At 40.5% G+C, this 26,413-nt stretch overlaps 1 protein-coding gene across 1 annotated transcript in view; it reads right to left on the reverse strand.

Moving 5' to 3' along the window:
* Positions 1–1,505: 1,505 nt before the first annotated feature.
* The window catches only part of LOC138164765 (bromodomain testis-specific protein-like), a 32,563-nt gene continuing 7,655 nt past the window's right edge, over positions 1,506–26,413 (reverse strand). Inside the window, exons 7-19 of the mRNA XM_069092728.1 lie at positions 26,146–26,334; positions 25,322–25,500; positions 24,927–25,216; positions 24,722–24,835; positions 24,491–24,643; positions 14,904–14,965; positions 11,897–12,017; positions 7,270–7,373; positions 6,165–6,267; positions 5,994–6,055; positions 4,321–4,511; positions 2,980–3,130; positions 1,506–1,574 (exon numbers count right to left, since the gene is read on the reverse strand). Coding sequence (XP_068948829.1) covers positions 1,506–1,574; positions 2,980–3,130; positions 4,321–4,511; positions 5,994–6,055; positions 6,165–6,267; positions 7,270–7,373; positions 11,897–12,017; positions 14,904–14,965; positions 24,491–24,643; positions 24,722–24,835; positions 24,927–25,216; positions 25,322–25,500; positions 26,146–26,334 — 1,788 coding nt within the window. The remainder of the gene's footprint in view (positions 1,575–2,979; positions 3,131–4,320; positions 4,512–5,993; positions 6,056–6,164; positions 6,268–7,269; positions 7,374–11,896; positions 12,018–14,903; positions 14,966–24,490; positions 24,644–24,721; positions 24,836–24,926; positions 25,217–25,321; positions 25,501–26,145; positions 26,335–26,413) is intronic.

A 26,413-nucleotide genomic window follows, 5' to 3' on the forward strand; every position in this document is an offset into this window, starting at 1 on the left:
TTCTCCAATTTATGAAAGAGTGTTAACTGTGGGTTAACTTGTTTTTCTTACTTGTGGATTATTTTATATAATAGTTTTGACTGCAGGTTATTTTTATGTAATTAATTTTCTTAAAACTTAAGTCATTACTGAGTAGAAACTAAATTGGCCTAAAAAATGTGTCCAGTTTTACTGAAGGTTAAAAACCCCAAGCTATATGGTTCTAATCCTTGTATTTCAGCTCCTATCATGTGGATATCTCAAGTCATTAAACTTTAAGGTGGAAAAGGACTTTCTACCTGGTACTTGGCTAAGAGAAAAGAAATTTAGAGAGTTCAGAGTTTTTAATGTTAAATGATAATATCTAATTTTATATAGTGCTTACTATGTGCCAGGCACTGTGCACAGTAAGTGCTTTATAGATCTGATCTTATTAGATTGTCCCCATATTTCAAAATGAAAAAACAAGTGGGGGTGGGGCAGAAGCACTACCCAAGTTTTACTGCATGGGCAACAGAGGGTCTTCTGGACTACCAGAATGACAAAAGCAGGCTGGCTTAATTCCTGCTTTTAGAAAATAATTAGGAAAGGGGCGGCTAGGTGGCACAGCGAATAGAGCACTGGCCCTGGAGTCAGGAGGACCCGAGTTTAAATCTGGCCCCAGATACTTAACATAAAACTAGCCGTGTGATCTTGGGCAAGTCACTTAACCCCAATTGCCCTACCATTCCCCCTCCAAAAAGAAAAAAAAAAAGCCATCTAGTTTGCTAGAGTCCAGACAATTCATCTTAAAGCGCTGTGTGGTTGAGCCAGGCCCAAGGGTGTCGCAGACAACTCCAAAAGGAAGCATTCTGTCCACGTTTAAAGGGCTACAACCACAAAACTCAGAAAGTAGTGCTCTCAGTTTGGGATGGGGATGGGGAACTTCCAGCCGAGGCATCAAACCTTACAGAACAAATTCCCTTAATAAAAACATCTGTTCAGTAAAAGCTGAACTCGGTCAGGAGGCTGCATTCAAGGATCTAGAACGTCACATGGGGCCCCCCCCCAATTTAGGAGAATGCCTTACAGGAACCCACAGACCGAATCCTTTGTTAAGGTTGAGTGCTCATTCTCAAAGGCAAATGCTTGATTAAAAAAAAAAAAAAGGTAAAAACTAGACAGAAACTTGAGGGTTCAAAGTCTTTTAAATTGTTCTGGAATATTCCTATAGAGGCTTCCTGATACTTCTCCAGACTCAGTAAGCACCCTTAATTAGACAATCAGGATTACAAAATCATGAAATTCCTTGTAAATATCACTCATATAAAAATACCAGGAATATAAAAGAAACCAGATGTTAAAGAAAAGAGTTAAAAAATATTCGTAGTCATCCTGAATCAGAACCCAATGTAACTGATAACTGGGGTGTAAAAGACCTGCTTTCACTCCCGGCATGGGCTTTAATGTTAAAGTTGGCTCCCTCCCTTCAGGCCCAGGGCTTAATCAAATGGACCAACCAATGACTAATTAATTCAGTGTCAAACTCAATCAAAGTTTTCTTCAAAGATCATCATGATGTCACTTTGCAGATTCATATCAATGGTGCTGGTCATCTGAGGAAAGAGAAACAGAACAGATACTGAGAACTAAGATGGAAACATCCTTGTGGCACAAGAAAACCTAGGCCCATTCAGGGCCTGATAAAACTTCAGTCTTCTCCATTTTACCAGAAGCAGCTTGTGACTGCAACCTTGATTGTCTGAGCAGCTCAGACACTGGATTGAATCTTTACCCCCCTTTGCACATAGGAAGAAAGCACTATTAATTTTAATACAAGTGGGTTTTATAAAGATCAGGGGCTTGTTCTGCTAAGAAGACATTCTAAGAAAGCATCTGATAAATCAAGATTCCTCGTTGAGTTGAGACTCGTGCAGGTGGTAGGGAGCACTGTCCTGTACGACTGTTCTATATATGAGGTTATGAAAACATCCCCTAAGTGATGCAGAGGTAAGACTTCCAAACATCTGAAAGAGCACCAGACCTTCAAGTCTGAAAACATCCATCCACCCAAAAACCCAGAAGAACAACTTCAATGGTCTCTAAATAGTCAAGAAAACAGCTAATGGACACTGGGACCACAAGCAAACTTGCCCTCTCACTGGCTGGAAGTGACTACTAATGAAGCTGCTTTGTTTTAAGGAAAAAAAAAAAAAGGCTAGAAAAGGAATAAAGAAAAGAGAGCAACCAGGCAGGAATAAGGCTGCCTTCCTCCTCAGCAGAGAGGACGGAGCTGCCCCGAGCAGGGCACATGCTCTGGCTAGGCCAGGGGCTCCTGAACTTCTCCCATTCCCCCCCCTTCTGGAGACTCAGCCCCAAAATGTTCCTTTTCAAGGGTCACCCAATGCTTCCCCAAGGTCAAACCCCTGCGTGTGAAGGCTCACATGTCCTCTCTAAATGTTCTGGATGCCTCGGCTAACTGTCACGTCATTATACTGCAATTTGCTGAGGTAACTGATGAAACCAACAGAAAGCTCACTAGTCCCCACCCTGTGCAGACAGCAGTGGTGGCGAGGAGGGGGCCCAGAACCTCTCTGTGGACCATCTGTCCTGCTTTAACTTGGCTACGTTGGCACAATTCCTGAGAGTCCTTGGTCAAATGACCAAGCAGCTGACATGCAAAGGCACCAAAATCTTGTTTTGCCAGAAATGAAACCAGGGGAAAAACAAAGGAGAAAACGGACAGAAGAGAACAAAGCGTTGCTGGTTCTGCCTGGGAAGGCAGCCATGGGTGAGCACATTTCCATACACATAAGAATAAGCTCAGCCACTCTCACACAGAAAGAAAAGTGGGAGCCAGGTGAGGCAGAGAATACAGAGTGTAACCTTGGCCTGAACCTGAGGAAACTGCGGCCCAAGGTGAGCCCTGGGGCCTCCTGCCTTTATCTCAGGGGATGCTGCAAGTTTTGTGGCACAGTCCACATGGGCTGGAATGAATGAATAAACCCAAGCTTTACTTACGGCTTCCCTTCTTCTTCTCTCCTGCTCTTGCTTTCTTGCCAAGTTACGATCTTCAATACGATCTTCTGGAACTTCCAGTGGCACTTGATGTGTTTTTGGTATTTCAGTATGACACTCATCTTGAATTTTATTTGCACTCTTGTCAACGTCCCTTTAAAAATCACATTTTTGTTTCATCAGAAAATAGTAAAATCTATGCAGGGGCTTTATTACCTGGCTAATATTTTTAAAGCCTATAAAAGATCTACTAGGCTGTTTTACTTTAAGATATAGGGTATTATTTTGAAAACAACACTAAAATCACAGCAACTTCTGTAAAAAAAAAAAAAGGTTAAGCTTTGTGGGGGTGCGTGTGTGCACACAGCTCCACTGTATTCTGTTCTGCAGAAAAAGCTCTATGGACATAACAGAGAGCTTGGGAACGGAAGCACATGGAAAGACAGTCCCCGAATAAGATTCATGGGTCATCCTAACAGCAAATTGAAGTGTTGACATTACATCCATCACTGCAGAGCTTACATGATTCATACTGACAAAGTGGATACAAGGGGAGAATAATGCTTTATACAAAAGTGGGGCTCTCTTGGCTCCACCCAAGTCTACTGATTCCAAATGAGAAAGGCCAGGTCAGAGGCAGGTCTACAGAGGGCTACACAGGAGTTACCGAAAATTCTGAGGTCAGTCTGTGTGCCTGCGAATCACTGCCACAAATTGGCCCATGTGCTATTATTAATTCAAGCCCCATTCGGCCTTGGCATAGGCCCCTGACTTCCTTAAGATTGAACTTGGAGGCTGCTCTCATCATCAGTTTCCTCATGCAGAGCCATCTTCGATTCCCCATGCACATCTCTGCTTTGTGACAGTGGAGGCTTTGATGGACTACCTTCTATCATCAGCTCCTAGCTGTGCAAAGGCCATGCATACTCGTTCAGTCGTGTCTGACTCTTGGTGAGCCCATTAGGGGTTTTCTTAGCAGAGATACTAGAGCGGTTTGCCCTTTCCTTCTCCAGCTCATTTTACAGATGAGGAAACTGAGGCAAACAGGGTGAAGTGACTTACCCAGGGTCACATAGCTACTAAGTATCTGAGGTCAGATTTGAACTCAGGTCCTTCCTGACTCCAGGCTGCACACTCCATGTACAATGGAGTCACCTAGCTGCCTTGCCTTGGATGTAGTAGGCAATTCAGGTTCAACTGAGAAAGACATCTTATCCATTCCAAGTTATTGCTACTCTGTAAGAGCACTTATGGGATTAAAATAGGAGATATCTATGCAAACTCTTAATGTGAACTAAGAGGCTGAAGTACAGAGCCAGTGCCCTCCCTCTCTTAGGATCTCACCGTGGCTGGTCGGGCTTGTTGTTTGCCTCCTCCGGCTTCTGACCCAGCTCCTGTGTTTGGGTCTTCACTTCCTGCTCTATAGCTGCTTTTCTGAACTGCCTGAAGAGATCATCAGACGATTTTGGTAGCTCTGAAGTTGTGACTGTTTTGCTTAAATTTGTCCAACAGTCCGTGTTCCTGATCTTTATATCCTAAAAGAAATATTTGTTAGCGCACCCAAGAAAAGAAAGGCATTAACTGTGGGGAAAAAATCTTCCCATTCAATATCTTAATAAGACAAGGGCCAGACAGCCTAGATGTACCATCAACAGAAACATTTACAAACACTATCCACTTAACAGATACCATCCTCAAAAGAAATGAAAGTTCTTACAACAAAAAAGAACACTCCCCATCAATAATAAAGGAAAAAAACCTCTCCGGCTGCTGCTGAAAAAAAAAAAAGGCCCACCAAACTCCACTTCTCTGTAATCAGTGATGTTAAGGACAAATATTTACACATTTCCTATTTGTAACCGTTTTCACTAGGTCAGGGAGAGTTTTTATTACAAGAATTAAGCAGTAGATTAAGAGAAGAGTTTATTTTAAAAAACTTCTAATATACCCTTGTAGGGGTTTTGTTTGTGGGTGTGGGTGAAGTGGATGGGAATAGGAGAGAAAGGTTTAGACCAGACACAAACCATTTCTTGATACCAGGAGCCCCAAGGAGGAAACACCCCCAGGCAATATGGATCACAACCTCCTTGCCTGAGGCTCTGGCCAACGGGTCAGAGGCAGGATCTAAACCAGGACCAGTGTTGGTCAGGATTAAATTCATTAAGACTAGTAAGGATTAAATTCACTAAGACTAGTAAGAAACTAGTCTTAGTTGGATTCCATTGTTCAGAGTAACTCAATCAAATTACTCTTGCTGTGGCAGGTCAAATAAGAAGTACAGAAAGGCCTATAAAAGGTCAATTAACATCCCAACAACTATCTGAGGAACACTGCCTCATTGTTATAAAAAATCATTCTAAGCACAGATCATTTGGTAGCATAAAGTGAGGTTACATAACAAAGTATGGTGAAACCAGCATTGGAGAGGGAACTGGGTTTGAATTCTGCTGCTGCTCTCTCTTTGTAACTCTGGGCAAGTCACTTAACCTCACCTGTGAAAAGAGGAGCTGGGAGAACTTTACAACTCTTAGCCCTAGGACACCTCCCTTTAGGTCAAGTTCAGGTAACAACAGCATTGCCTGAAGAAAATAACTTCAGGGATAAGGTTAAATGGAAGAATCAAATGTATCAAGAGGCTATGTTTTTGAAGAAAATAGTAGGATTAAGTGTTGAGAAATGTTAATGCAAAATAGTGGGGAAAAATAGGATTTAATATACAAATGCTACCTTTACATTCATGTTTCATGAAACGCATTTCACACACAAAAGCTACATTATGGTAGAATCCAAATCCAGCATCGCTGATGGGCAAATTTAGAAAAAACAGCTAACATTTGAAATGCATGAGGTCTGTTAAAGGTATTTCAAACAGTTAAGAGGTTTGAGGTTGAACATACACACATGATTTAACAGAAAACATCTGTAGGAAGATCTTAAAGCCAACTTCATTATCCACTGTACATTTAATATGTAGTCACTATATATACTTCCCCCCAAACAGAAATAAAGACTCTCACCTTCTTAAGAGGAGAGTGAAGTTCAGGCTCTAACACATCCATGCTGAAGCTGGTACACTCCCCTACAACACAAGTGTATGTTTCAAAGATTTGAACATTGGGGCACAGGACAACAAATACTTCATTTGGAATTCAGAGACCTAGGCTCAAATCACAGCCATTCACACTCACTTTCCACATTTTCTTCCCACATTGTATTTAGGAGAGGGGATGATTTTCCAGTATTTGCTACAGACACAGCCTCATCTTTTCTGTCACCACTAAATGAAGTATTCTAGGGAAAAAAACACAACCCAAGGTAGTTTAGTGTTGTTCTGAATCGACCAACGGAATCATGGTAGATTGTGAAACTCTTAGTCACAACCTGGCTTCTCAAATCACTTTTATTATTCCAAGATTAAAAAAAAAACAACCACCCTAAGTATGAAAAGGAAATTGTGGCTGTATGACGCCAGTCTCTCCTGGCAAATGCTTTTTTACTGTCTTAATTTCAGATCTAATATTATGTTCAGATCTAATCTCAAATTTAACATCAATTACATTAAATGGAACCAAAGAATATGACTGATCACACTCTACCAGCAGCCAGCTAAAGTTAGTAAGTACACAGATATACCAAATACTTTTGTTATAATTTCAAAAATGAGGACGATAAATTATGGATGAAATAAAACAAGAGTGGGCCTTGAATTTAAAAGCTATGCGGCCTTGGGCAAGTAAGTCCCTTTATAAAAGCCTGGGCTCCAAATACAAAGAAAGGAGAGTAGGTGTCTGGACTAAATAACCTTGAAGGTGAAGGCTTCTGTTCAAATCTGTGATCTTACCATGGAGTGTTATCTTTTTCTAAAAAGTCACCTGTTAAAATTTGAGAACAAAAAACCTACTTGTTAATTTTCTGAAGAGAAAAAAGTAGAGCAGTCTTAGAAATCAGCTCCCCGGCTACCCCTTTGCAGGTGAGGCAACACACCTGGCCAAGGGCCACCCAGCGGGCCTAGAAGCCTGGCCCTGGGACTCCCTCAGGGTGCTTCCCATCAGACCCCACTGTCTTTCTGAAAAATAGTACTTAGAAAGAGAACTCATGATTCTAAAGGGAGCTGATGTGGAAACTAGAAACAATTACTCATTGCAAAAGGAGTCTGAGACCAAATCCTGTTTCTAACAGACCTTCCTGGTACATTCAAAGCCAACTCAAAGACCAATCTGACAAAATGCATTAAACAGACGCTAGATCCAGTATTTTATATTCCAAGTCCTGTTTTGTACAGTGAAGAGTTACCTTTGAAACTATGAGAATGGGGTTGATGGGCTCAAAAGTGAGGATGTTCGGGGCACTTTGCAGCAGAGAAGTAACACCTACTGGGGACACAATTTCAGGAAGACCTAAAAATTGAGAATAATGTCAGTACCACATATAGGAATAAAAGACTTTTTCCTTCATTTGTACGGGTTCATACTCGATTTAAGTTTAAGTAACCAGCACAAGTACCTTATTTGCCATACTTAAAACAAAGAAAAGCATACTGACATTCTTTACCTAGCCTCCTCAATTAGTTCAATACAACTTTGTTTTGTCTAATGTCGCAAGGAGGAAATTGGTTCCATAGCAACAGTGTCATTATATATGCAAGATAATTACTGGTCAACCTAAATTCAATGATAACAACAATGTACATGTTATAATAAACAAAAACAACTCAAAGACTTTAGAACACTTATCAATGAATGCACTAGGAAGCACATAACCCATGAAGCACATAACACTGAGCCGATGGGCTCAACATTCACAATGAGACACGTTCTTGTACATGGGGCTGTTTGCTTTGCTTGCCTGTGTCAGTTGTAAGAGTTTTCTTTTGTTTTTTGTCAACTGCAGAACAGGAGGAGCCCTTGCTTTCTGTGGCAGCATATTCCATTTCTGACGAGTTCAAATTGTTTTTATCACCCCTAAAATTAGATGCTTTTTCAAATTTGACCTGTGGTCCTTGCTCTACCCTCACCTAGGGATTAAAAAAGACAGATTCTCCTACTCACTAAACATGCGACCATAGCTCTGCTAGATTTCCCAAGTCTTCTCTCCCTAAAGACAAATCCACTCAAGGGGAGAGTACCAGAAAGCTAGTCAGCCCTGGCTCCTCTAATGTAATTCACCCACAAAGACATAGAAAATGTGCCAGATCAATGCTCATACAGAGAAGTCACTGGCTGTGGAGACTGCATCTGACCAGGAGGGCACTGCCAGAAATACGACAGAAGAGGGAAAGGCCTCCCCTCGTGTAGGTGCAGACCAGGCACCAGGCGGTAGCTGGCATGTCACCTGCTCTGCTCCAGGTCACAGATCCAGGGCAGCAGGAGATCTGATCTGGGCATGGTATCCCAGAGGAGGAGGGCTGACAGGTCCATGAGCTAGAACAAGTCCAAACACAAGCAGTTGTGTGGCCGACCCCAGGAGCAGGGGGTCCTAGCTGGTCCCAGGCTCCCACCCAGTCTGATGCCTGCAACAGGAAAGCCAGGGCAGGAATCCTAGACCAAAAGGTGCCAGCAATTCTGCTCCTCTGACCCAATAGAGCTGCCCAGATGACAGAGGGGTGGAAGCCGGTAGCAGTCTAATCGAACTCCAAACAGGACAGGCCCACTGCTTAGACCCAAACCCAGCCCTGGAACTTACAGACATAAGGGTGAGGAGGGACAGCCCTGGAACAATATGACTTTGCCCTAGTCTACTCTGGGATTGCAAAAGCTTGCAGGTCCCCAGATAATGTCTTCCCTGGGATCAGAAAACACAACACTCAACACCTCAAGAAAACAGCAACAGAAATAGCCCCTACATACACTCCCTTCCCAAGTACAGAGCCAGGTCCTAGTAAAAGTTAGCCAACAACAATAAAAAGATCCTTATCGTAAAAAGCTATTTAGGTGACAAGGAACATTCAAGACAAACCCCAAAGAGATTGACTCCAAAATATTTACAAGCAAAGCTTCAAAAAGAAACAGTTTGGGCACAAGATCAATGAGAAGAGATAAAACAAGTTTTTAAAAAGAGCTAAAAATATGGGGAAAGAAATGAGAGAAAGAAAGAAGTGGAAAGGGAAGTTAACTGCTTGGAACAAGGTATGACATTACCCAAGAAACAAACTCCTTGAAGATTAGAATGGACTAAACAGAAGACAATGACTCCATGCGGTAACAAGAAATATAAAAACAAAATCAAAAGACTGGAAAAAACACAAAGAAAATGTAAGTTATTTCATAATGAAAACAATCTAGAAAAAAGGTTGAGGACAAAAATCTAAGAATCACCAGACTGCCTGAACATCATGGCCAAAATAAAGAGCCAACACATCATCAAAGTAAACACCCGGTTATCTTTTAGAACCACAGGCTAAAGCAGTAATAAAGAGGATCCCCCAGTCACTCCGTAAAAGAAACCTCCAAATTAAAACTCCCAGGAACATCACAGCCAAAAATTCAGAGCTTCCAGATCAAAAAAACGATATTGCAAGCAGCCAGAAAGAAAACATTCAAGTACTGAGGAGCCTCAGTCAGAATCACTCATGATTTAGCGGCCATCACAATAACAGAGTGGAAAACTTGGAATCTCATGGTCCTGAAGGCAAAGGAGATGTGCTTACAGCCAAGAATAGCTTACCCAGCAGAACTGAGTATAATCCCACATGAAAAAAGTAGAACTCTTAATGAAAAAGGACTTACAAGCACTCCTGAGGAAAAAATCAGAGCTAAGTAAAAACTTTGAAATGCAAACAAACACAGGTCTCAAAAAAACCCCACAAAAAGGCAAACATAAGTAAGCAATCCTAAGGGATAAACGGTTTACATTCCAATATGGGGAGATGATACTTGTGTCCACTCTAAACCATATCAACATCAGAGATCATAAAAGAGTCAATTCAGACAGGTCTTGGAGTGGTTCTATTATGTCTTAATGTGATCTATCACACAAATATATAATTGGGTAAAGTATACATTTCAAAGGGAAGTAATTCAAAGTAACCCAAAGTAACACAGAGGGAATTAGGAAAGAAAGAGAAGGAAAAAGTGAAAATAAGGGGGAAGGTAGACTCAGGTGGGGAAAGGGCCTTAAGCAAAACTATGGAAGGTAGATTTTGAATGGCTTAAAAGAAAAAGGACAAGAACTTGTTATTTGTCTCTAGTGGAGGAAAGGGAGGGGCAGAGGAACATTAGCATATTACATAAAACCTAGAGCACTGGGATGAGCTAACTACACTCTTCTTTAGACAAAAAAGGGGAAAAATATAAGGGAATGTGAATCTGAATGTAATGCATTTGCCTATAAAATGCAAAGTAGTTGAATGAATTACAAAGTAGAAACTTACAATTCTTTTGTTTATTTTGATCAAGAAAAACCCAGATGCACACAGTTAAAATAAAGGGCTGGAGTAGAATCTATCATGTTTCAACCAAAAGCAAAAAGGCAAGGACAGCAATAATGACTTCAGAGTAACACCAAACCCAAACCTAATTTAAAAAGATAAACATACCGTATGTATTTTTTGCATCAAGATACCATATAGAATGAATTAATCTCAGTACTAAACATATATGTATAGAATAACAGAGCATCTAAAAAAATTCTTAGAGGAAAAATTAAACGAGGTTACAGGGACAGACAATAAAACTATCAAAGTAAGGTACCTCTTTACCCCTCTCAGACCTACATAAATGCAACAACAAAAACAAAGGAGAAATTAATAACTTCAATACAACTTCAGAATAAATTAGATATGATAGACCTCTGGAGAATACTGGTTAAGAATAAAAAAGAATATGCATATTTCTAAGCTGTACATGGGCACCTGCACAAAAATGGTCCATATAGCAAGGGCATAAAACCTCACAAAAGCATAAAAGTTAAAAATGTTAAATAAATCTTTTATAGAGTACAATCAATTGGATATGAAATCCCTGTTTAATCATTCGTGTCTTACTCTTCATGACCTCATTTGGGGTTTCCTTAGTAGATACTGGTTTGCCATTTCCTTTTCCAGGTCTTTTTTTTTTTTGCTTTTTGGAGGGGGAGAAAGGGCCAGTTGGGGTTAAGTGACTTGCCCATGGTCACATGGCTAGCTTGTCAAGCGTCTGAGGCCAGATTTGAACTCAGGTCCTCCTGACTACAAGGTTGGTGCTCTATTCACTGCGCCACCTAGCCGCCCCTCCAGCTTATTTTACTGATGAGGAACTGAGGCAAACAGGGTTAAGTGATTTGCCCAAGGTCACATAGCTAGTTAAGTCTCTTAGGCCAGACTTGAACTCATGAAGAACAGTCTTCTTGAATTCAGGCCCAGGATTCTTTATCCACTGGGTCACCTAAAACTTAATGTTAAAGAACTGATAGGTTAAAGAACAAATCAAAGAACCAATTTCAGTATGAAAATGACAACAATGAGACATATACCAACATTTTTGAAATGCAGAAGAGGTACTATTAAAGGAAAATTTGTATCTCGAATTACTTTCATCAGTGCTAAAAAAAAAAAAAAAAAAAAAAAGAGAGAGAAGAACAGGGGCAGCTAGGTGGCGCAGTGAGTAAAGTGCCAGCCTTAGAGTAAGGAGGACCTGAGTTCGGATTCGACCTCAGACACTTAACACACAAAAAAACCAGGCCGTGTAACCTTGGGCAAGTTACTTAACCCCAATTGCCCTCCAAAAGGCAAAAAAAAAGAGCAACAAGTTAAATATGCTACTAAAATTATAAATTAAAGTCCCCCAAATTAAATATCAAAATAGAAAAAAAAAATCAAAGAAGTTAACAAAACCAAAAAACCCAATGAATAAAGCTTTGTTGATAACATTATTGCACCATAATTTAATCTATATATATAGTATTCACAATTTCTCAAATGACATTTTACTATTAAAATTCTTACTTGAGAGAGATATGCTAATTTGTGCTGCTGGAAGGCTTTGTAAAGTCTGTAACTGTTGAGATCCTTGGTGATTCTTAAGAGCTAACAAATCTTGATTAGATGTCCTACAGAAAGACAAGGTCTGAAAACCAGTAACAGTGTTAGAATAAAATCCCTTCGCAGAGAAAATTATTTGCTAAAGAACAATTTAAACAATTAAACACTATAAGTTTTCTTCTCATAAGATACTACAAGCAATAATCAAATCTATTATAAATAGATATATATGTAAAAGCACATATACATAGTATAGAACATACATTCACATACAAATTCCATCATAAATATTAATCTTTGGTATTGCTTCTAAAAAAATTACATTGACACAATATACTCATTAACAAATAAGCCAGAATGTATATATTCAAATGAATCCTTTATGTTCCTAAGGAATATCAGGAACTTATTTGAAGGAATGCCTTTCAAGGTGGCTAAAGTTCCACACATAAACCCTCTCCTCCCCCTGGCCAATTTCACTGCTTAGGACAACAAAAAGTATTGTCCAGCTTGATTATCCACATTATTCAGGAGGCTTAACTCTGGATATTTTTAAAATAAGACGATTCTTTCACTGAGAATAACTAAAAGATATATCATAGACTTTAAAGATAAAATGCCAGAGAAGTTTTGAGCCATGGAAGCTTCACTGGAGAAAACATATCTCATTTCAGGGATCTCTTTGCAAAGGTGAACACTTTTGGAGATAAATCTTCTAATTAAAAAAAAAATACATACCCACACACTTATATGTGATTATATTCCATAAGGAACGGTACTTTTCCAAGTGATTTTATTACTGGTCTTCCAGCTCCACTCTCTTCCCCATCTTGAGCCCTCAGTGAGCCAGTTCACCCTTACCCACATTCTCCTCTCTTCTACCCAATCCCTTTGTTGCCATGTCTTCTACCTGCTGGTTCTTTGCCAAACTACGACTCAGCACTATTCCCACCTACATCTCTGCTCCTTGTAGCACATGATGCTTAAAGGAGCTGAAGGAAAGCAGGAGACTTTGCTAACTGGGTCCACTATGCAATCAGGTTACCTAAGAACTGGGCCCTCACTGCAGCAAAGCAATCCTATTCCCAACTGATCCTCTAGCCCACTCACCTCAGTGACTTTCACCATCCTCTTCTCAAGCCTCTCCTCTCCTCTTCTACTCCAGGTCTCTGGAGAGGTGGTCCTTGTCCTCCCCCCAGGCCAAACTCTCTTCACTCTTGGATCCCAATCCCTACCACCCTCACTAGCAGACTGCCCTCAGCATCAACCATCTTCTAGCTCCTACTTTCAATCTCACCTTGCCGAATGGTTCTTTCCTTATCGTCTACAAACACAACCAAGTCTTTGCCAATGCTTTAAAAATCCCCCCTAGAGCTTACCAACCCCCTCCATCATCCCATGGCCTCTTCTCAGTCCTCATCCTTCTTGACCCTTCTACACCTTGGACACTACTGACCACTCTCCCAGGTACCCCTCTCTGCTTTGGAGTGTGGTCTACTTCTGGTTCACCTCCTGCCTCACCGAGCCCCTTCTCAGGCTCCTGGATCTTCATTCTTGCCACCTTCCCTAAATGCAGACATCTCTCGAGGCTCTCTCTAATCTCTTACTTGGTGATCTCATCAGCTCCCTGGGTTCTTTATCATCTCTAGGATGATGACCAGACTTAGACATGCAACCCTCTCTCTGTAACACTAGGTCCACATCACAGATGGCCTTTAGGGCATTTCAAATTGGTTGCCTCATAGACATCCCAAACTCAGTAAGGCATAATCAGAACTCATCTTTTTACTTAAATCTACCCTATCCCTCTTCTCAACTTCCCTGTTACTAAAGACGATACAAGACAATACCATTATCCTTCCAATAATAACAGATTCTGCAACGGTGTCATTTTCATAAAGATAGCTTTTTAAAAAAAATTCTTTACATTTGGGGATTACAACAAAACTCTTGTAATATATTGCAAAGCTTATTCTACCCCCCTATTCTCATAAACTTTTACCACCAGCAACTGTTTATATAAATTAACATTAAACACCAATGAAATTAAGCATACACTTGAAACCTCTTAGGTAAAAATCAACATTCTGTAACTAATACCTCCTACAGGGGCTTGCTTCTGAACCATGGACAAGAACATACAACGCTTATGTCCCACATAGCCCCCTTTATTTTTGATGTTTACATTTCCCAATTCTGAACTCATTTATGTTATGACATCCATCTCAACAGTACCGTTTACTATACTGTGAACCCTCAAGCCAACACTAGTTGGTAAATTCAAAATTTGAAAATGGTGATGATGATGATAAAAGCCCCTATTTATTTAGTACTTCCAGATTTGTGTAGCCCTTTATTTACACTGGGAGGCAGCTGGGTGGTGCCACAGTGCACAGAATGCTGGGTCTGAATGAATCCACTTGAATTCAAATCTGGCCTCACACACTTACTGGCAGAATGACTCTGGGCAAGTCACTGATCCTTGTTTGCCTCAGTTTCCTTATCTGTAAAATGAGCTGGAGAAGGAAATGACAAACCGCTCCAGTATCTTTGCCAAGAAACCCCCAAATGAGGTTATGAAGAGTTGGATGTGACTGAACAACAAATATTTATATTATTTGATTCTCTTGACAACCACATCAGAATTGTAATTACCACCCCCATTTTGCAGATGAAGAAACAGGCTGAGATTAACGACTCAGCTCCAAGTCACACAGTAAAGCACCTTGAGGTGAGATTCGATCCCAGGACTGCCTGACTCCAATACGGTGCTTTTCCTGCTACCCCAAACTCTTACTGGATCTGCTGCAGTCCCAGGTGGTTAGGGAAGGCACCATGCAAGAACATGGCCTTGAGTTCCCTAGGTTTTTAATTTGGCACAGAGCAGAGACTTCATACCACACTTTCAGTATTAAGACAGGTTAACATTCCCACATTCTTGAAAAACCGAATTACTTTAGAATCCACTTACCTTCATTTTTCCTCTGGAAGAGGAATGTCTCTCTCTGATCCCAGTTAACACAGGTGATGTTTCTGCAAACGTACATAAATTCGTTTCTCAGTATTTATGAGTTTAGAGGGCCATGGCATTTTATTTCAAGTTATTCTATTATCTCATAACTTGTATTAATGTAAACAGGATTACTGAAGACTGATTTGAAGGTAACTTAAGACACCACCTGATTTAAGAGACTTTTATATAGCATTTTCTATGCCCACTGGTCAAAAATTTCTAGCTATTAGGAAAAAAAAAAGCTGAAACACTCCTTTCCGGTTAAACCACTTGCCCCATCTGATTACAGTCACACATGAAGAAAGTGATGCCCAGAATCATGCAGTGATCTGCATCAAGACCCTGAGGCTGCAACCTAAGAGCTGGGACAGCAGCTCCGGCCCACCGACTTCAATGGCAGCCTTTCCCCCCACCCTGTACCACTCTGGCCCTCTAAGGGAGGGATAGAGGTCCGTCAACTTAGTGAAAAATACAGAAAGAGAACTTGATCTCTGTGGCAAGGCTACTCTTCTAAGATTGAGGATGAAATCTCCAGCCTATAAAGCCACTCTAGAGGAACCCCTTACAAATGACTGGGTCGCCCCTCGATGCCCTGCCGGGAACAGCACAGCTGTGATGTGGCTCAGGAAGAAGCCAGGCTAGGACGGCTCTTGACCTCAAGCGAGCAGTTTACGGAGACCTCCTCCAGTACGTGTGGAGTCCCTGCCTTCCCCATCTCTCTCTCTCAGACACACACACATCCACCATCCAGGGGACCTAAAGTGCTCGCCTTGGTCCGACTGTTCCAGAGCCTCCATGGTGGCTAAGTCTGGTTCTTATCGTCTAGCTTAACCATCTTAATTTCAATAATTACCTTCTGCCTCTTGAAAGGACATCATTTTCCACTGAATGTGTTACTGTCCTTCCCTCTCCTAAAATGTTCGATGCTAGATGTTGTTAAAATCGCCACATGACAAAATTATGTTGCAGTTGACAAAAGAATTTCAAGTTCTTTTAATGTTATCTAAATGCTACTCGACTAATAGTATTGATTAATCAGGAGTTTGGTATATTAGTCTGCCCAATTACAGGAGAAAATCCTACTTGACTTTAACTTAAAAGAGAAAAGATTAATCTGACCACATATGTGTCTATTTCTCTCCCTCCACACACACACATATATACACATACCTATATTATATATACACATACCTATTATATACACACACGTGATATAAATGCGTATGTGATAAATATACACCCCATTCCCTCCATGAATGATTAAACTAAGGAAGACCTTAGCCAAATGCTTGTACAAGACTACTGTTTAGTCAGCATTCTGATACAGTTCTTAGAAATAAAATTAAATGTTAAGCAGTGGCTATAATGTTCAAAAGGAAGACTGCTTCTGACCCCAACAATACACATCTAATCTATAAAGTTGTTCCACCATACTGGACAGTGTGGACAGGCCATGAACTGTCCAGAATAAAACAGGTGGTGATGAGCTGTAGCAGCAAGCACCCCAGTGTCCCCAGGGTGCCTGCTCACACAGGTTCTTGGATCTGCTTTGTTAAAGGAAAGCAACTCAAAATGGGTTAACAAGCTTACTTTAATCAGTCAGACATATATCGTTTACCTTGTTCAGGAGAAAAGGTCAGCACCCTGAACCTCAAAGTATACAGGCATAATTATCAAGACAGAAACATCAAATAGACAGATTTCCAAACTGTCCAACCATTACATCCATATACAGTCAACATCTGGGTTTCCACATTCTGGGTTTTTCAAAGCCGGGGGACTCTCAAGAACGGCTTCCCAGAATTCAGATCAAATCACAGAACACTTCTCAAAGTGAGTCCCAAAACAAAGCTACACATCAGGGCTTATATAGCCTTCTCCTGGCTCAGAGAATGTAACAACCTTATTGACTCACTGGCCAATCAAGAAGTATCTACTGAAAAACAAGCCTCCCCCACCCCAGGCTTCAGGTGCACATTAGCCTAGGGGCAGGGAAGATCTTTAAAATTTACATTCTTATTACATGAGCTGGTCAGACTGCCTTTGGACAATTGCCCAGGGGCATCACAAGAGAATTTTTAATAATCCCAAGCTTCTAGTTGGCACCAAGGCTCATCTCTTAAAAGTCAACGTTCTTCTGGTGCTGTAGTCACATGCTAGTTTCTAAGGTATTAAAAGTTGTAGGTTGTCACTGGAAAGACAAATCAAAGGGCTTGGCAGGCGCCAACGTGTAACCATCCCCCCCCAAAAGTGCCCAGGCACACCGTAGGTAGTATAACTGGGGAGAATTGAGGCTGAAAAGAGAGGTGGTGTCAGGTGTCAGGGAGTAAACAGGCAGCTCACATGCCCCACTGATATTGCTGCAATATGGTCAAGAGGAAGGGCTCCCAATGCATGTTTGGGGAATACCCAGCAAAGCGGCATTCATGGGAGGACAGAGCTGAGTGGCCCAAGATCAAAGGGCAGGGATGGTTTGTCTAGTACAATTGATTTTTTTCTGTTGAGAAGAAATATCTTCAGACCTGAAAGAATAGGACAAAGTGTCCAACAAGAAGCTGATACACAGAATATGTGAACATTTTATTAAAGAGAACTGGGCTGGTCGGGACAAACTCACATCACTTAGTCCAGGCAAACAGTATTCTCAGGATTGAAAGAACTGGCCAATGTGATCAAAGACTGGAAAGAAATACTACAGGACTGAAGAAGGGCTAACACTGTCCTGATTCCTAACAGAGACAGTAAATGAGCACAGTAACCTTCATTTTTATTTCTGGCAACATTTCAGAATCTATTAAGAAAGGATGACTAATGAATATAGAAATGGAAATAGTTAGCTAAGAACCAGCCTGCTGCCATTCATAAGGCACAGGACACACCAGTATAAGCAATAAAGCATCCGAAGTCTCTAATGCCTTTCTTGTGTAAAAGATGTAAGATGTTCGCTGGAAAACATATAAAGAGGAAGATTGGGAACCGGTTGAATGCTTAGGCAGAAGTCATCAATAGCTTGATATGTCTCTAGAGGCAAGTTCTCAGGGGACTGCCCTAGGAAACTATGCTTAGCATTGCTCCGCCTAAATTTCATCAATGACTAATAAAAACAGAGAATGCTACGCTTATCAAATCTGCAATTAACAAGACTGGGAGGGAAAAGTAAAATGCTGGATGATGAGAATCGACAAATTCACTAATGGATGATTAGAACTCAAATCCATTAAAATGAAATTTAATACTCCTATGTTTCAGACGTGGGCTCCCAGGAGAAGCTAGAACAGAGACTGCTAGACAGTGCCTTTGCTGGAAAAAGAGCAGAGGGTTTTCCTGAGATGCAACCTCCATGACTCAAGAACTGAAGAGCAGAATGTGACATGCCAAGAAAAAACAGAAAACCAAATGCCACCTTTGGTTAAACATGACAGCGATTACCATCCGATTAAGCCCATCAGAACTCATTCGGATGACTGTGATTCCTTCTGGCCACCACATTTGAAGGAAAACGCAGAGAAAGGCAGGCCAAAGGTGACGTTTTCATGTGAAGATGTAGAAAAGTTTAGCCTAAAGAAGCTTAGAAGTGGGTGAGGCAGGAGTGTGGGAACCGTCTCAAAAGGAAGTGGGCATACTTTCTATGCCTTGTCCCCTATTGCAGAAGCTATACAGAAAGGAAAGTCTAGAAGTGAAGGCAAAACAAGCCTAACGATCCCCAAATGGAAGGGTTCTCCCGGGAAGGCAAGTGAAGAACAGTCCTAGGAGCTGGAATGGACAGAATGGTCACCTGCTTCTCTCCAATCATCTGATAAAGCTGCTAATATTTAAATTTCTTGACTGATAAAGGTACTGTGAAATTCTAAACAAACCCACATATTACAACATGGAGTTTTACTTTAAGAACTAAGGAACCTTCAAAGCACACAGGACCCTAGCCAATTCTTAAGCCTTTATTTTCTTAACCTCTGCAGTCTGTGACACAGGTGACCCCCCCCGCCTTCCTCTCTAGGTTGTTTTTGTGACACTGCTCTCCTACCAGACTACTTTTTATCCATCTTCTTTGCTGGGTCTTTCTCCAAGGTCATGCCTAATACCAGTGGCTGTCTCCGAAGGCTGGCTCCTGGGCCCTTTCCTCTTCTCCCTCCTTCCTATCTTGCTTGGTGGGTGATCTCCTTGGCTCCCATGGATTCAACCATCACCTCTATACAGATGATTCTCAGTCCTAACTCTTATCTTTTTAGACTTGCAGTCTCAAGTCTCCAACTGCCTAGAGAATGTCTCAAACTCAACACATTCTAAACAAGACCTCCTTCTCTTCACCCCCTAACTTCCCGGTACCAGCATCCTCTTCCCAGGCCCCCAGGCTCACAAGTGAAGGTGGCCCTTCACTTGGCCCCTTCAGCCAATCTGCTGCTAAATCTCGTTTCTCCCTTTATGACATCTCTTGTCCACGGTCCTTTCTGTCCTCAATCACTTCACACCGCAACTCCTCAGCAATGGCAGAACCAGCAAGTCTCCCTGCTCCCTCCTAGCCCAAGCATGGCTCCCCTGCTGCCTAGCCCCTCAAGGATCACGTGCAGAGTCCTTTCACAAAGCGGCCCCCCTTCCATTTTGCTCCCTGCCCCCCGGCTGCCTTGTTCTTCCTCACACACAAACTTCCACCTTCTCATTCTGCCTTGGGCCCTTATCTGTCACTGTGCTGCTCCCCCAAGCCTCAAACAGGCTCTCCTGCTCACTTTCCTGGGCTCCTTGTCCCATCCCCTCTCCACTGGACTGGAGTGCCCCCACTTTTATATGGCCTCCCCACACGACATCTTGGGGGTACTTCACTGCCTCTGAGGGCAGGGATTGTGTCTTCCCTTGTACCCCCCAGAGCTAAGAAGAGTGGCTGGCACACAGTAAACACTTAGTAAAAGCTTTCTGTAACTGGATTCAGGCATGGTCATAAAAGTACACAAATTAGATCTCCATAGCCTTCCGGTTCACCTATCTTACCTGGCCCCCAAGCTCCCAAATAAGGGATATTCCAAAATCTAGAAATGGATTGAGTATAATGTCATTGAAACCTTCTCTTCCAAGGGACCTATTCGTGAACAAAAAAGTAATTAGCCATTAAAACTAAGTCCTAGACTCTCAAAGAACAGACATAGCTAGTTTATATTTTAGTCACTAGGAAACAGAAAAGTGGAGGGCTTCATAAAATTGATTTCTCAGCTCACAGCTCTGAAAGTAAGTCAGCCTCAAAAAAATGGAGCAAGGGATTTAAAAACATACATTTTAAGCTTTGACTAAATAAGACTACTTTTCCTGATAAATGAAAACTTTGACCATATTTGTGGTTGCAGCATTACTTACTTTCTTAAAAAGATAAAGGGATCACCACCTACAGGTATAAAAAGTAGGACTTAAAAAAACCCCACATGATCTAGCTGTTTTCTTACAGGTTATATACCCTTGATTACAGTGGCTTAAATACAACTTTCTTGACACCCTCATTTTTGGTTGTTTATTCAAGAGGGAATATATTATTGTCAATTTTCTTCTCCATTTTTCCCATGTGAACTGACCTTGTGATTAGAGATAGGGCTTGGTGTAAGGCTTCAGGTAAAAGCATGACTTTACTGATCAAGGTGATGGGGCCCAGTGGATTATTTCTGTTACTCTATGAATGTTACCACCTACAGTAAGTCAGTTTATGTTCCATATTCCTTGTCTTGTATTAGACTCTCTTAGGTGCCAACTGCAGAGGTTATCAAACTCTGGTCCCCCCAAAACTCCCCAGCAGCAGCCTCAATCAGGGAAAAATGTAACTGGAAAATATTTAACAAAAATTTTTTTTAAAACCAATTCAACACAAATGATATTAATTTGTGGTTGTCTGAGTCAAAAGAGGTGACAGTTTTGAGTCTGACGCCTCTGCACTGGACAAGCCTTGGCCCTTGCAGGAGCAAACTACCACTGACCTGATGTGAAGCCAGGCAATGAGCCTCCTTTCAGGAGCTCGGATGGCTGATTTTTGCTCTGGTATTTAACAACATAGTGATTTCCCTCAGGAATAGTTCTCTCCATAGAAGCAATACGCTACCACTGCCATTCCTTCACCTTCTGTTTTGAATCTGACCTACTGTTGGCGACATGTAGTTAGTTAAACAGAAAGGGTGTGAAGTATGTTTAGGTAGTCATCATCCCCATCCCCGCTTGAAGCTCACCAATATTTATTTCACTGCTATCTCACCTGCACAAGTCTAGAGAAGCTTACAGACTCCTCAGAAAAATGTTTGCTGCCCACATTCATTACTGAAGGAAATGCTAAAGCTAGAGGTTACCTAAAGATGTGCTTGAATAAGAAAAAAAATCAGACCCCACCCCCCTCAGGTCAAAAGGTATCTTAGCTGAAATCTTTCTACAACTTTAGTCAAATAGAAATTGGAGTTTTTTGGAGTGCTTTTTCCCATTTCTGTAGACTTTTCCTCAGAGATGAATGTCACAATACCTCTATTTTTCAATTTCGGAGATGCTTTCAAATGGTATAGGAGTCTTACTTCAAGACAAAATTCCCCAATTTTAATCTATGTTAGGATGAAGTGAAAAGCTCAAATTTTATAGTTTATGTATACAGTATATTAAATATCAGAAGGCAGGACACAAATACACACATGGTAACAGAATACAAAAAGCATCCTAAGATTTTTAACATCAAACCTTCAGAGATAATATACAATGAGATTGTATCACACTAATTACTAAGTTATCATTTGAAGGTGAAAACATTTCAGTCTACCTTGTTTTCCTCCCATGATGCAAATACAACCATCCATGCTCACAGCCCTCATATGCCCCATGTCCCCCTATGAATCTATCTGGGGTGGGGGGATGTTGGTTGGCTGGCGGGGGTGCAGAGACCACCCACATCAAGGGTGCTTTGCAAGAATATCATCAGAGCAGAGAGGGTCTTGGTTTTCCCTTTATCTTGCTAGTAGACCAAACCATCTATTTTTCCAAGCAGATATTTTGGAGCCAAGCTAAACGATTCTCTTAAACACAATCCCCGTGGGCTGTTAATCCCATGAAAATCCTTCATTTCTCTGCAATTTGTACTTTGGGAAAAGCTATTAAAATATCCTTTGATAATGATGTGTTTAATTTTTAATGTAAAACTACATCCATTCATAGGAAATGATTAGTAACAAACCTCACTTCTTATCCCTGAGAAGAGATTTGCCCATTAAGGACTCTTTAAAGTCTAAGTTTAAGACTACAAAAAAACAAACAACCCCCCCCCCCCCCGCCCAAAACGTGGTGTTCTTCAAGCTCCACCACAGGACTCTCAAGTCCTTTTCCATAGGAGTCATTTTCTTATCCTTGTATCTCTGGATGATTTAACTGGGTTCAACTCTAGAACAGAAAAAAGGGCATCCCCCTCTCATTACTGGTTTCACATGGCTTCATTTAACAAACAGAAAATTCAACTGTACCTCTTCCATTAAAGGTCACCTCCCAACTTATCATAAGAGTTTCACATGCATAAAAAGAGAGTTACAGGGTGTGCTGAGGCTTATTTACTCTTTATGTATGTACACACACACACACACACACACACACACACACACACACACACACACACACACACACACACTCGTCTTTCCAAGAAACAAATATCTTGCCAATCTCGAAACTGGATATAAATGAAAGAACTGTAGTACTGTTTTGTGATGTGACCAAGTGTCGATACATCATGCTGGCAGTAACCTGAAGTATGAATTTTTAAAAAGCAGAAATTCAGAAGCACCAAATTATACACAATCCTTGAGCAACACAAATGAATTTTATGAAGTTATTGAAAATAGGTGAGATACAACTGGAGTGCAAATTAGAAAATGGACACCCGAAACATTCAATTTAAGATGACAAAGGTTAAGGTTGAGGCTGTAAGCTAGCTGCACACAAGAGGAAAGTGGCAGGCCATGACTTTTGATTTCACTCGTATAGGGAATTCCCAGGGAGGAAAGGCCCTCTGAGACTAACTGCCTTAGGGAGCTCCTAGTGGCAGGGAGAACCTAAGTGACTTGTTTTGAAGTCAAGCAGTCCAGAGATTGCACTATCCAGTTTGTTTCTTTTGGAAGTAAAGAACAGTCCACATCGTGACTGCCATCACAAACAAAGTGACTACTGGAAAACCCATGAGGACCCTTCTGAGTCTTCATATGGGGGACCACCACTTTTCCAAGAATCAAAGTACTTTTATAAAAGCAGCTAAAAAATGCCTAAGATTTTTGCAATTAGTCAAAACTTACAACACATGGATTTTTTAAAACTTACAACTAAAGAAAAGACAGAACAATTTACCTTGTCAGTTCACAAGCTCTTTATTGGATGAAAAATTACAAAGAGTAAGTACAATTTTAAAACACTAAATGCAACTTAGATTTTTGTGAAGGTTGCTTTTTGTTTAAAAAAGTCAAATAGAGGGAGTCTTACAATATCAATGGATCCCGAATCTTTTAACTGTTTAGCATGACAAATTTTAACTGAAGTTCAAAATGTATAGTACTCTACAAAACTGCAATATAAAGTCATCACAATGTAACTGAGGAATGTGAAATTCAGAAGTCAGTGCTATATAAACTCAAACAAAACAATGTCTAAAAGTGAAATAGTTACTGAGAGCCAGCAGGCAGAATTCTTCCAAAGAGCAAGAACCTTTCATGTGACAATACAGTATCATGAACTAGGGCTCAGCTTTAATGCTACTTAGTATTGTCATTCATTTATGAACAAAGAAAAAGAAAACTTCAATGCATGAAAAAATACCCCATATTCTCAACTTTAATTGAAATTTTTGCCAACTTATTAGTTTTGTGGCAGTGATTGCGACTGAATTGTAAGATTTTTTTTCTTATTGTAAGAAATTTTTTCTAATTGTAAGATTCTATTTTCTAAAGCAAAAGACCCAATGAATGAGGCATGAGTTACTTCTCTGGACAGAATTCTCAACTGTCTCAAACTTAACTGTACAAGGTAACAGATTTAGCACAAGTCAGGATTTGACATTTAGAGCGCACAACCATTTTTGCTATACTTTGAATAAAAAAGGGAAGTCTAATTAGAAGAAATAGCAGGAATGGCTGGTTTCTCAATTCAAAACACTAATTGAATTCAGAATGAAGTATCACACAGAGAATACATTTTATAACCTTGCTATATCCATGATAAACCAGATTAGTCCCTACAAAGTGAGATACCTTTAGCGACCCTTTATTTTTGTGATAAGCTAATGCAGATCTAACATTTTAAAATGTTTTATTAAGCGATTATCCCTGTTTTAGTCAACTGTTAATTCTCTCTTGGACATTACAAACCTATCAGAGACTCATACAAGTTCACATTCTTCAAAGGCAGGAAGATAAGACTAGAATGGAAAACAAGGCGAATGGGTCTGGCAGTACATATCACAGCTTCCTGTTAGATGCAACACATATTCCTTAAAGAGAACAGTTGTAGCTTTTCAAGGAACAGATGTGCCACCTACACAGAGAGACTGACAAGAGGCAGCTAACCTGAGTCGGAATCGCTGCTATCAGAAGAGCTTGAGTCGCTGCTGCTGCTGCCCGAGCCCGAGGAGCTGCCGCTGCCACCGCTGCTGCTGCTGCTGCTGCTCTCGCTCAGCCGTGTTCCCCCTCCCAGGGCCTTGGACAACTGAGTTTTCTCAACTGGAAAATAGGGGGAAAAGGTGATGAACTACCAGCACAATTAAGGGGCAGCACCAACACTTTAAAACAGTCACCTACATTTTGTTTGGCGTTTTCTAGAATTTAGCTGGTTACTGACATCCAGTAACCGCTTTTCCAACTCCTGTTTTTTCTGTGAATGAAGCTCTTCTTGGGATTTCATTATTTTCTTAGCTGCATGATTTAGGACAAAAAGTGAGCATGACCACAACCACAACCACAGGCAAGTACCAGTTAGCCTGCTGCTAATGTGCGAGATACATACCATGACACTTCCTGGGTCTCTTTCTCAGACAGGCCATGACGTACTTTTCCAGTTCTCTCAGGGTTGATGCTTTGAGTGTTTCAAAATCAATTTCTATCTCATCAGGATTAGAATTCCTTAAAGACGGCTCTCTTGACTCTATTATGTAGACCACTCGTCCAAGTTTGTCTCCAGGGAGCTTGTTTATATCCAAGCTTAACTGCCTTTTCTCGTCATAATTCATAGGCTTGGCATTATCTTCATCTTCAGATTTATACGCCAACATTTGCTGCTTGGCCTTTTTAGGCTGACTGTAACAAATTTTACTTAGGTTAGTGAGCTTAGATAATCCTGTGAAGTATTATATACATAGAGAAGTGAATTATGTGAACAAACAACCATGTGAAAAAATTCACCTGTTCTTCAGCTTTTTCTTTGGTTTTATTTGCTTAAGTTTTTTCCTCTGATTTTCATCTTTGTTGATAAATTTCTTTTTTTCTTTCTTCTTCCCTCTTTTAGATTTTTCATTCTTTTTCTTCAGCTTATGGTAAGGTACCTGAGACAGAACTTGTAGTTGTTGATGAACAGCTTTAAGCTAATAAAGAGAGATATTTATTCAACATTTTCAATTAAGCATTAAAGATGATTATAAAAAATGGAGGGGCTGAAAATTCAAATATAGTAAGTAAACTTTAGACGCTCACATTCCCTTGAAGTCTACACTCAATTTTATTAATTCATTATCCTAGGAAAAAGTATCTCCCTTTCCTTTAAATATAAAATAATAGTCTCCAACTTTCAGACATGAAATAAAAAGACCAAAGAAACAAGACATTTAATTTTAATTCAAAAACAAGATTCAGAAGTCGCCCAACAGACTATAAAGAACTTCCAAAATATGCATGCATTAAGTCTATAATTTTAATCATAAAACAGGTTATAACTAACAGTTCACTAAGGAAATGTTTTTTTTTTTTTTTAAAGCTTGAAACGACATTCATCCATGAGGCATTTCAGAAATATCTTGTAAACTGCTTAAAATCAGGCATCACTCAGTGCAGCTAGCAATATGGAAATTTCTCAATATAAAGAAATATTTAGTTAAAATAATTATCAACCATTTCAAATTTTTTTGACTACTGACCTAAAGAATTATCCTGGTTGATTTAATTGGAGAAAAATCCCCTTATGGTACACAAACATGACATCCCTGATGCGGTCCGATGCAGGGGAGACGTACCTGCTCCTGAAGCTTTGCAAGGCGCTGTACTTGCTCATCCGGTGACTCTTCATCAGAGTTGTCTTCAGAGGAAGCCTCACTACTACTTTCTCTACAAACAGCTTTTGTAACATTCTTTTTAATGTAACATATAGGCATTCTTTCAATGGGTTCATCTGGGATCTTAGCAAACTGCATCTCAAAAACATCCTAAAGTACAAAAAAAACCCACTGTCTGTTACATTTAACACACATCTAGCAGCAGAGCAGCATTGCTCCTTATGACGTT

Source organism: Petaurus breviceps, unplaced genomic scaffold (genome assembly GCF_028583685.1).
Source record: "Petaurus breviceps papuanus isolate PSGF00001 unplaced genomic scaffold, PetGlider_PUasm1.0 207, whole genome shotgun sequence".
Classification (NCBI taxonomy): Eukaryota; Metazoa; Chordata; class Mammalia; order Diprotodontia; family Petauridae; genus Petaurus; species Petaurus breviceps.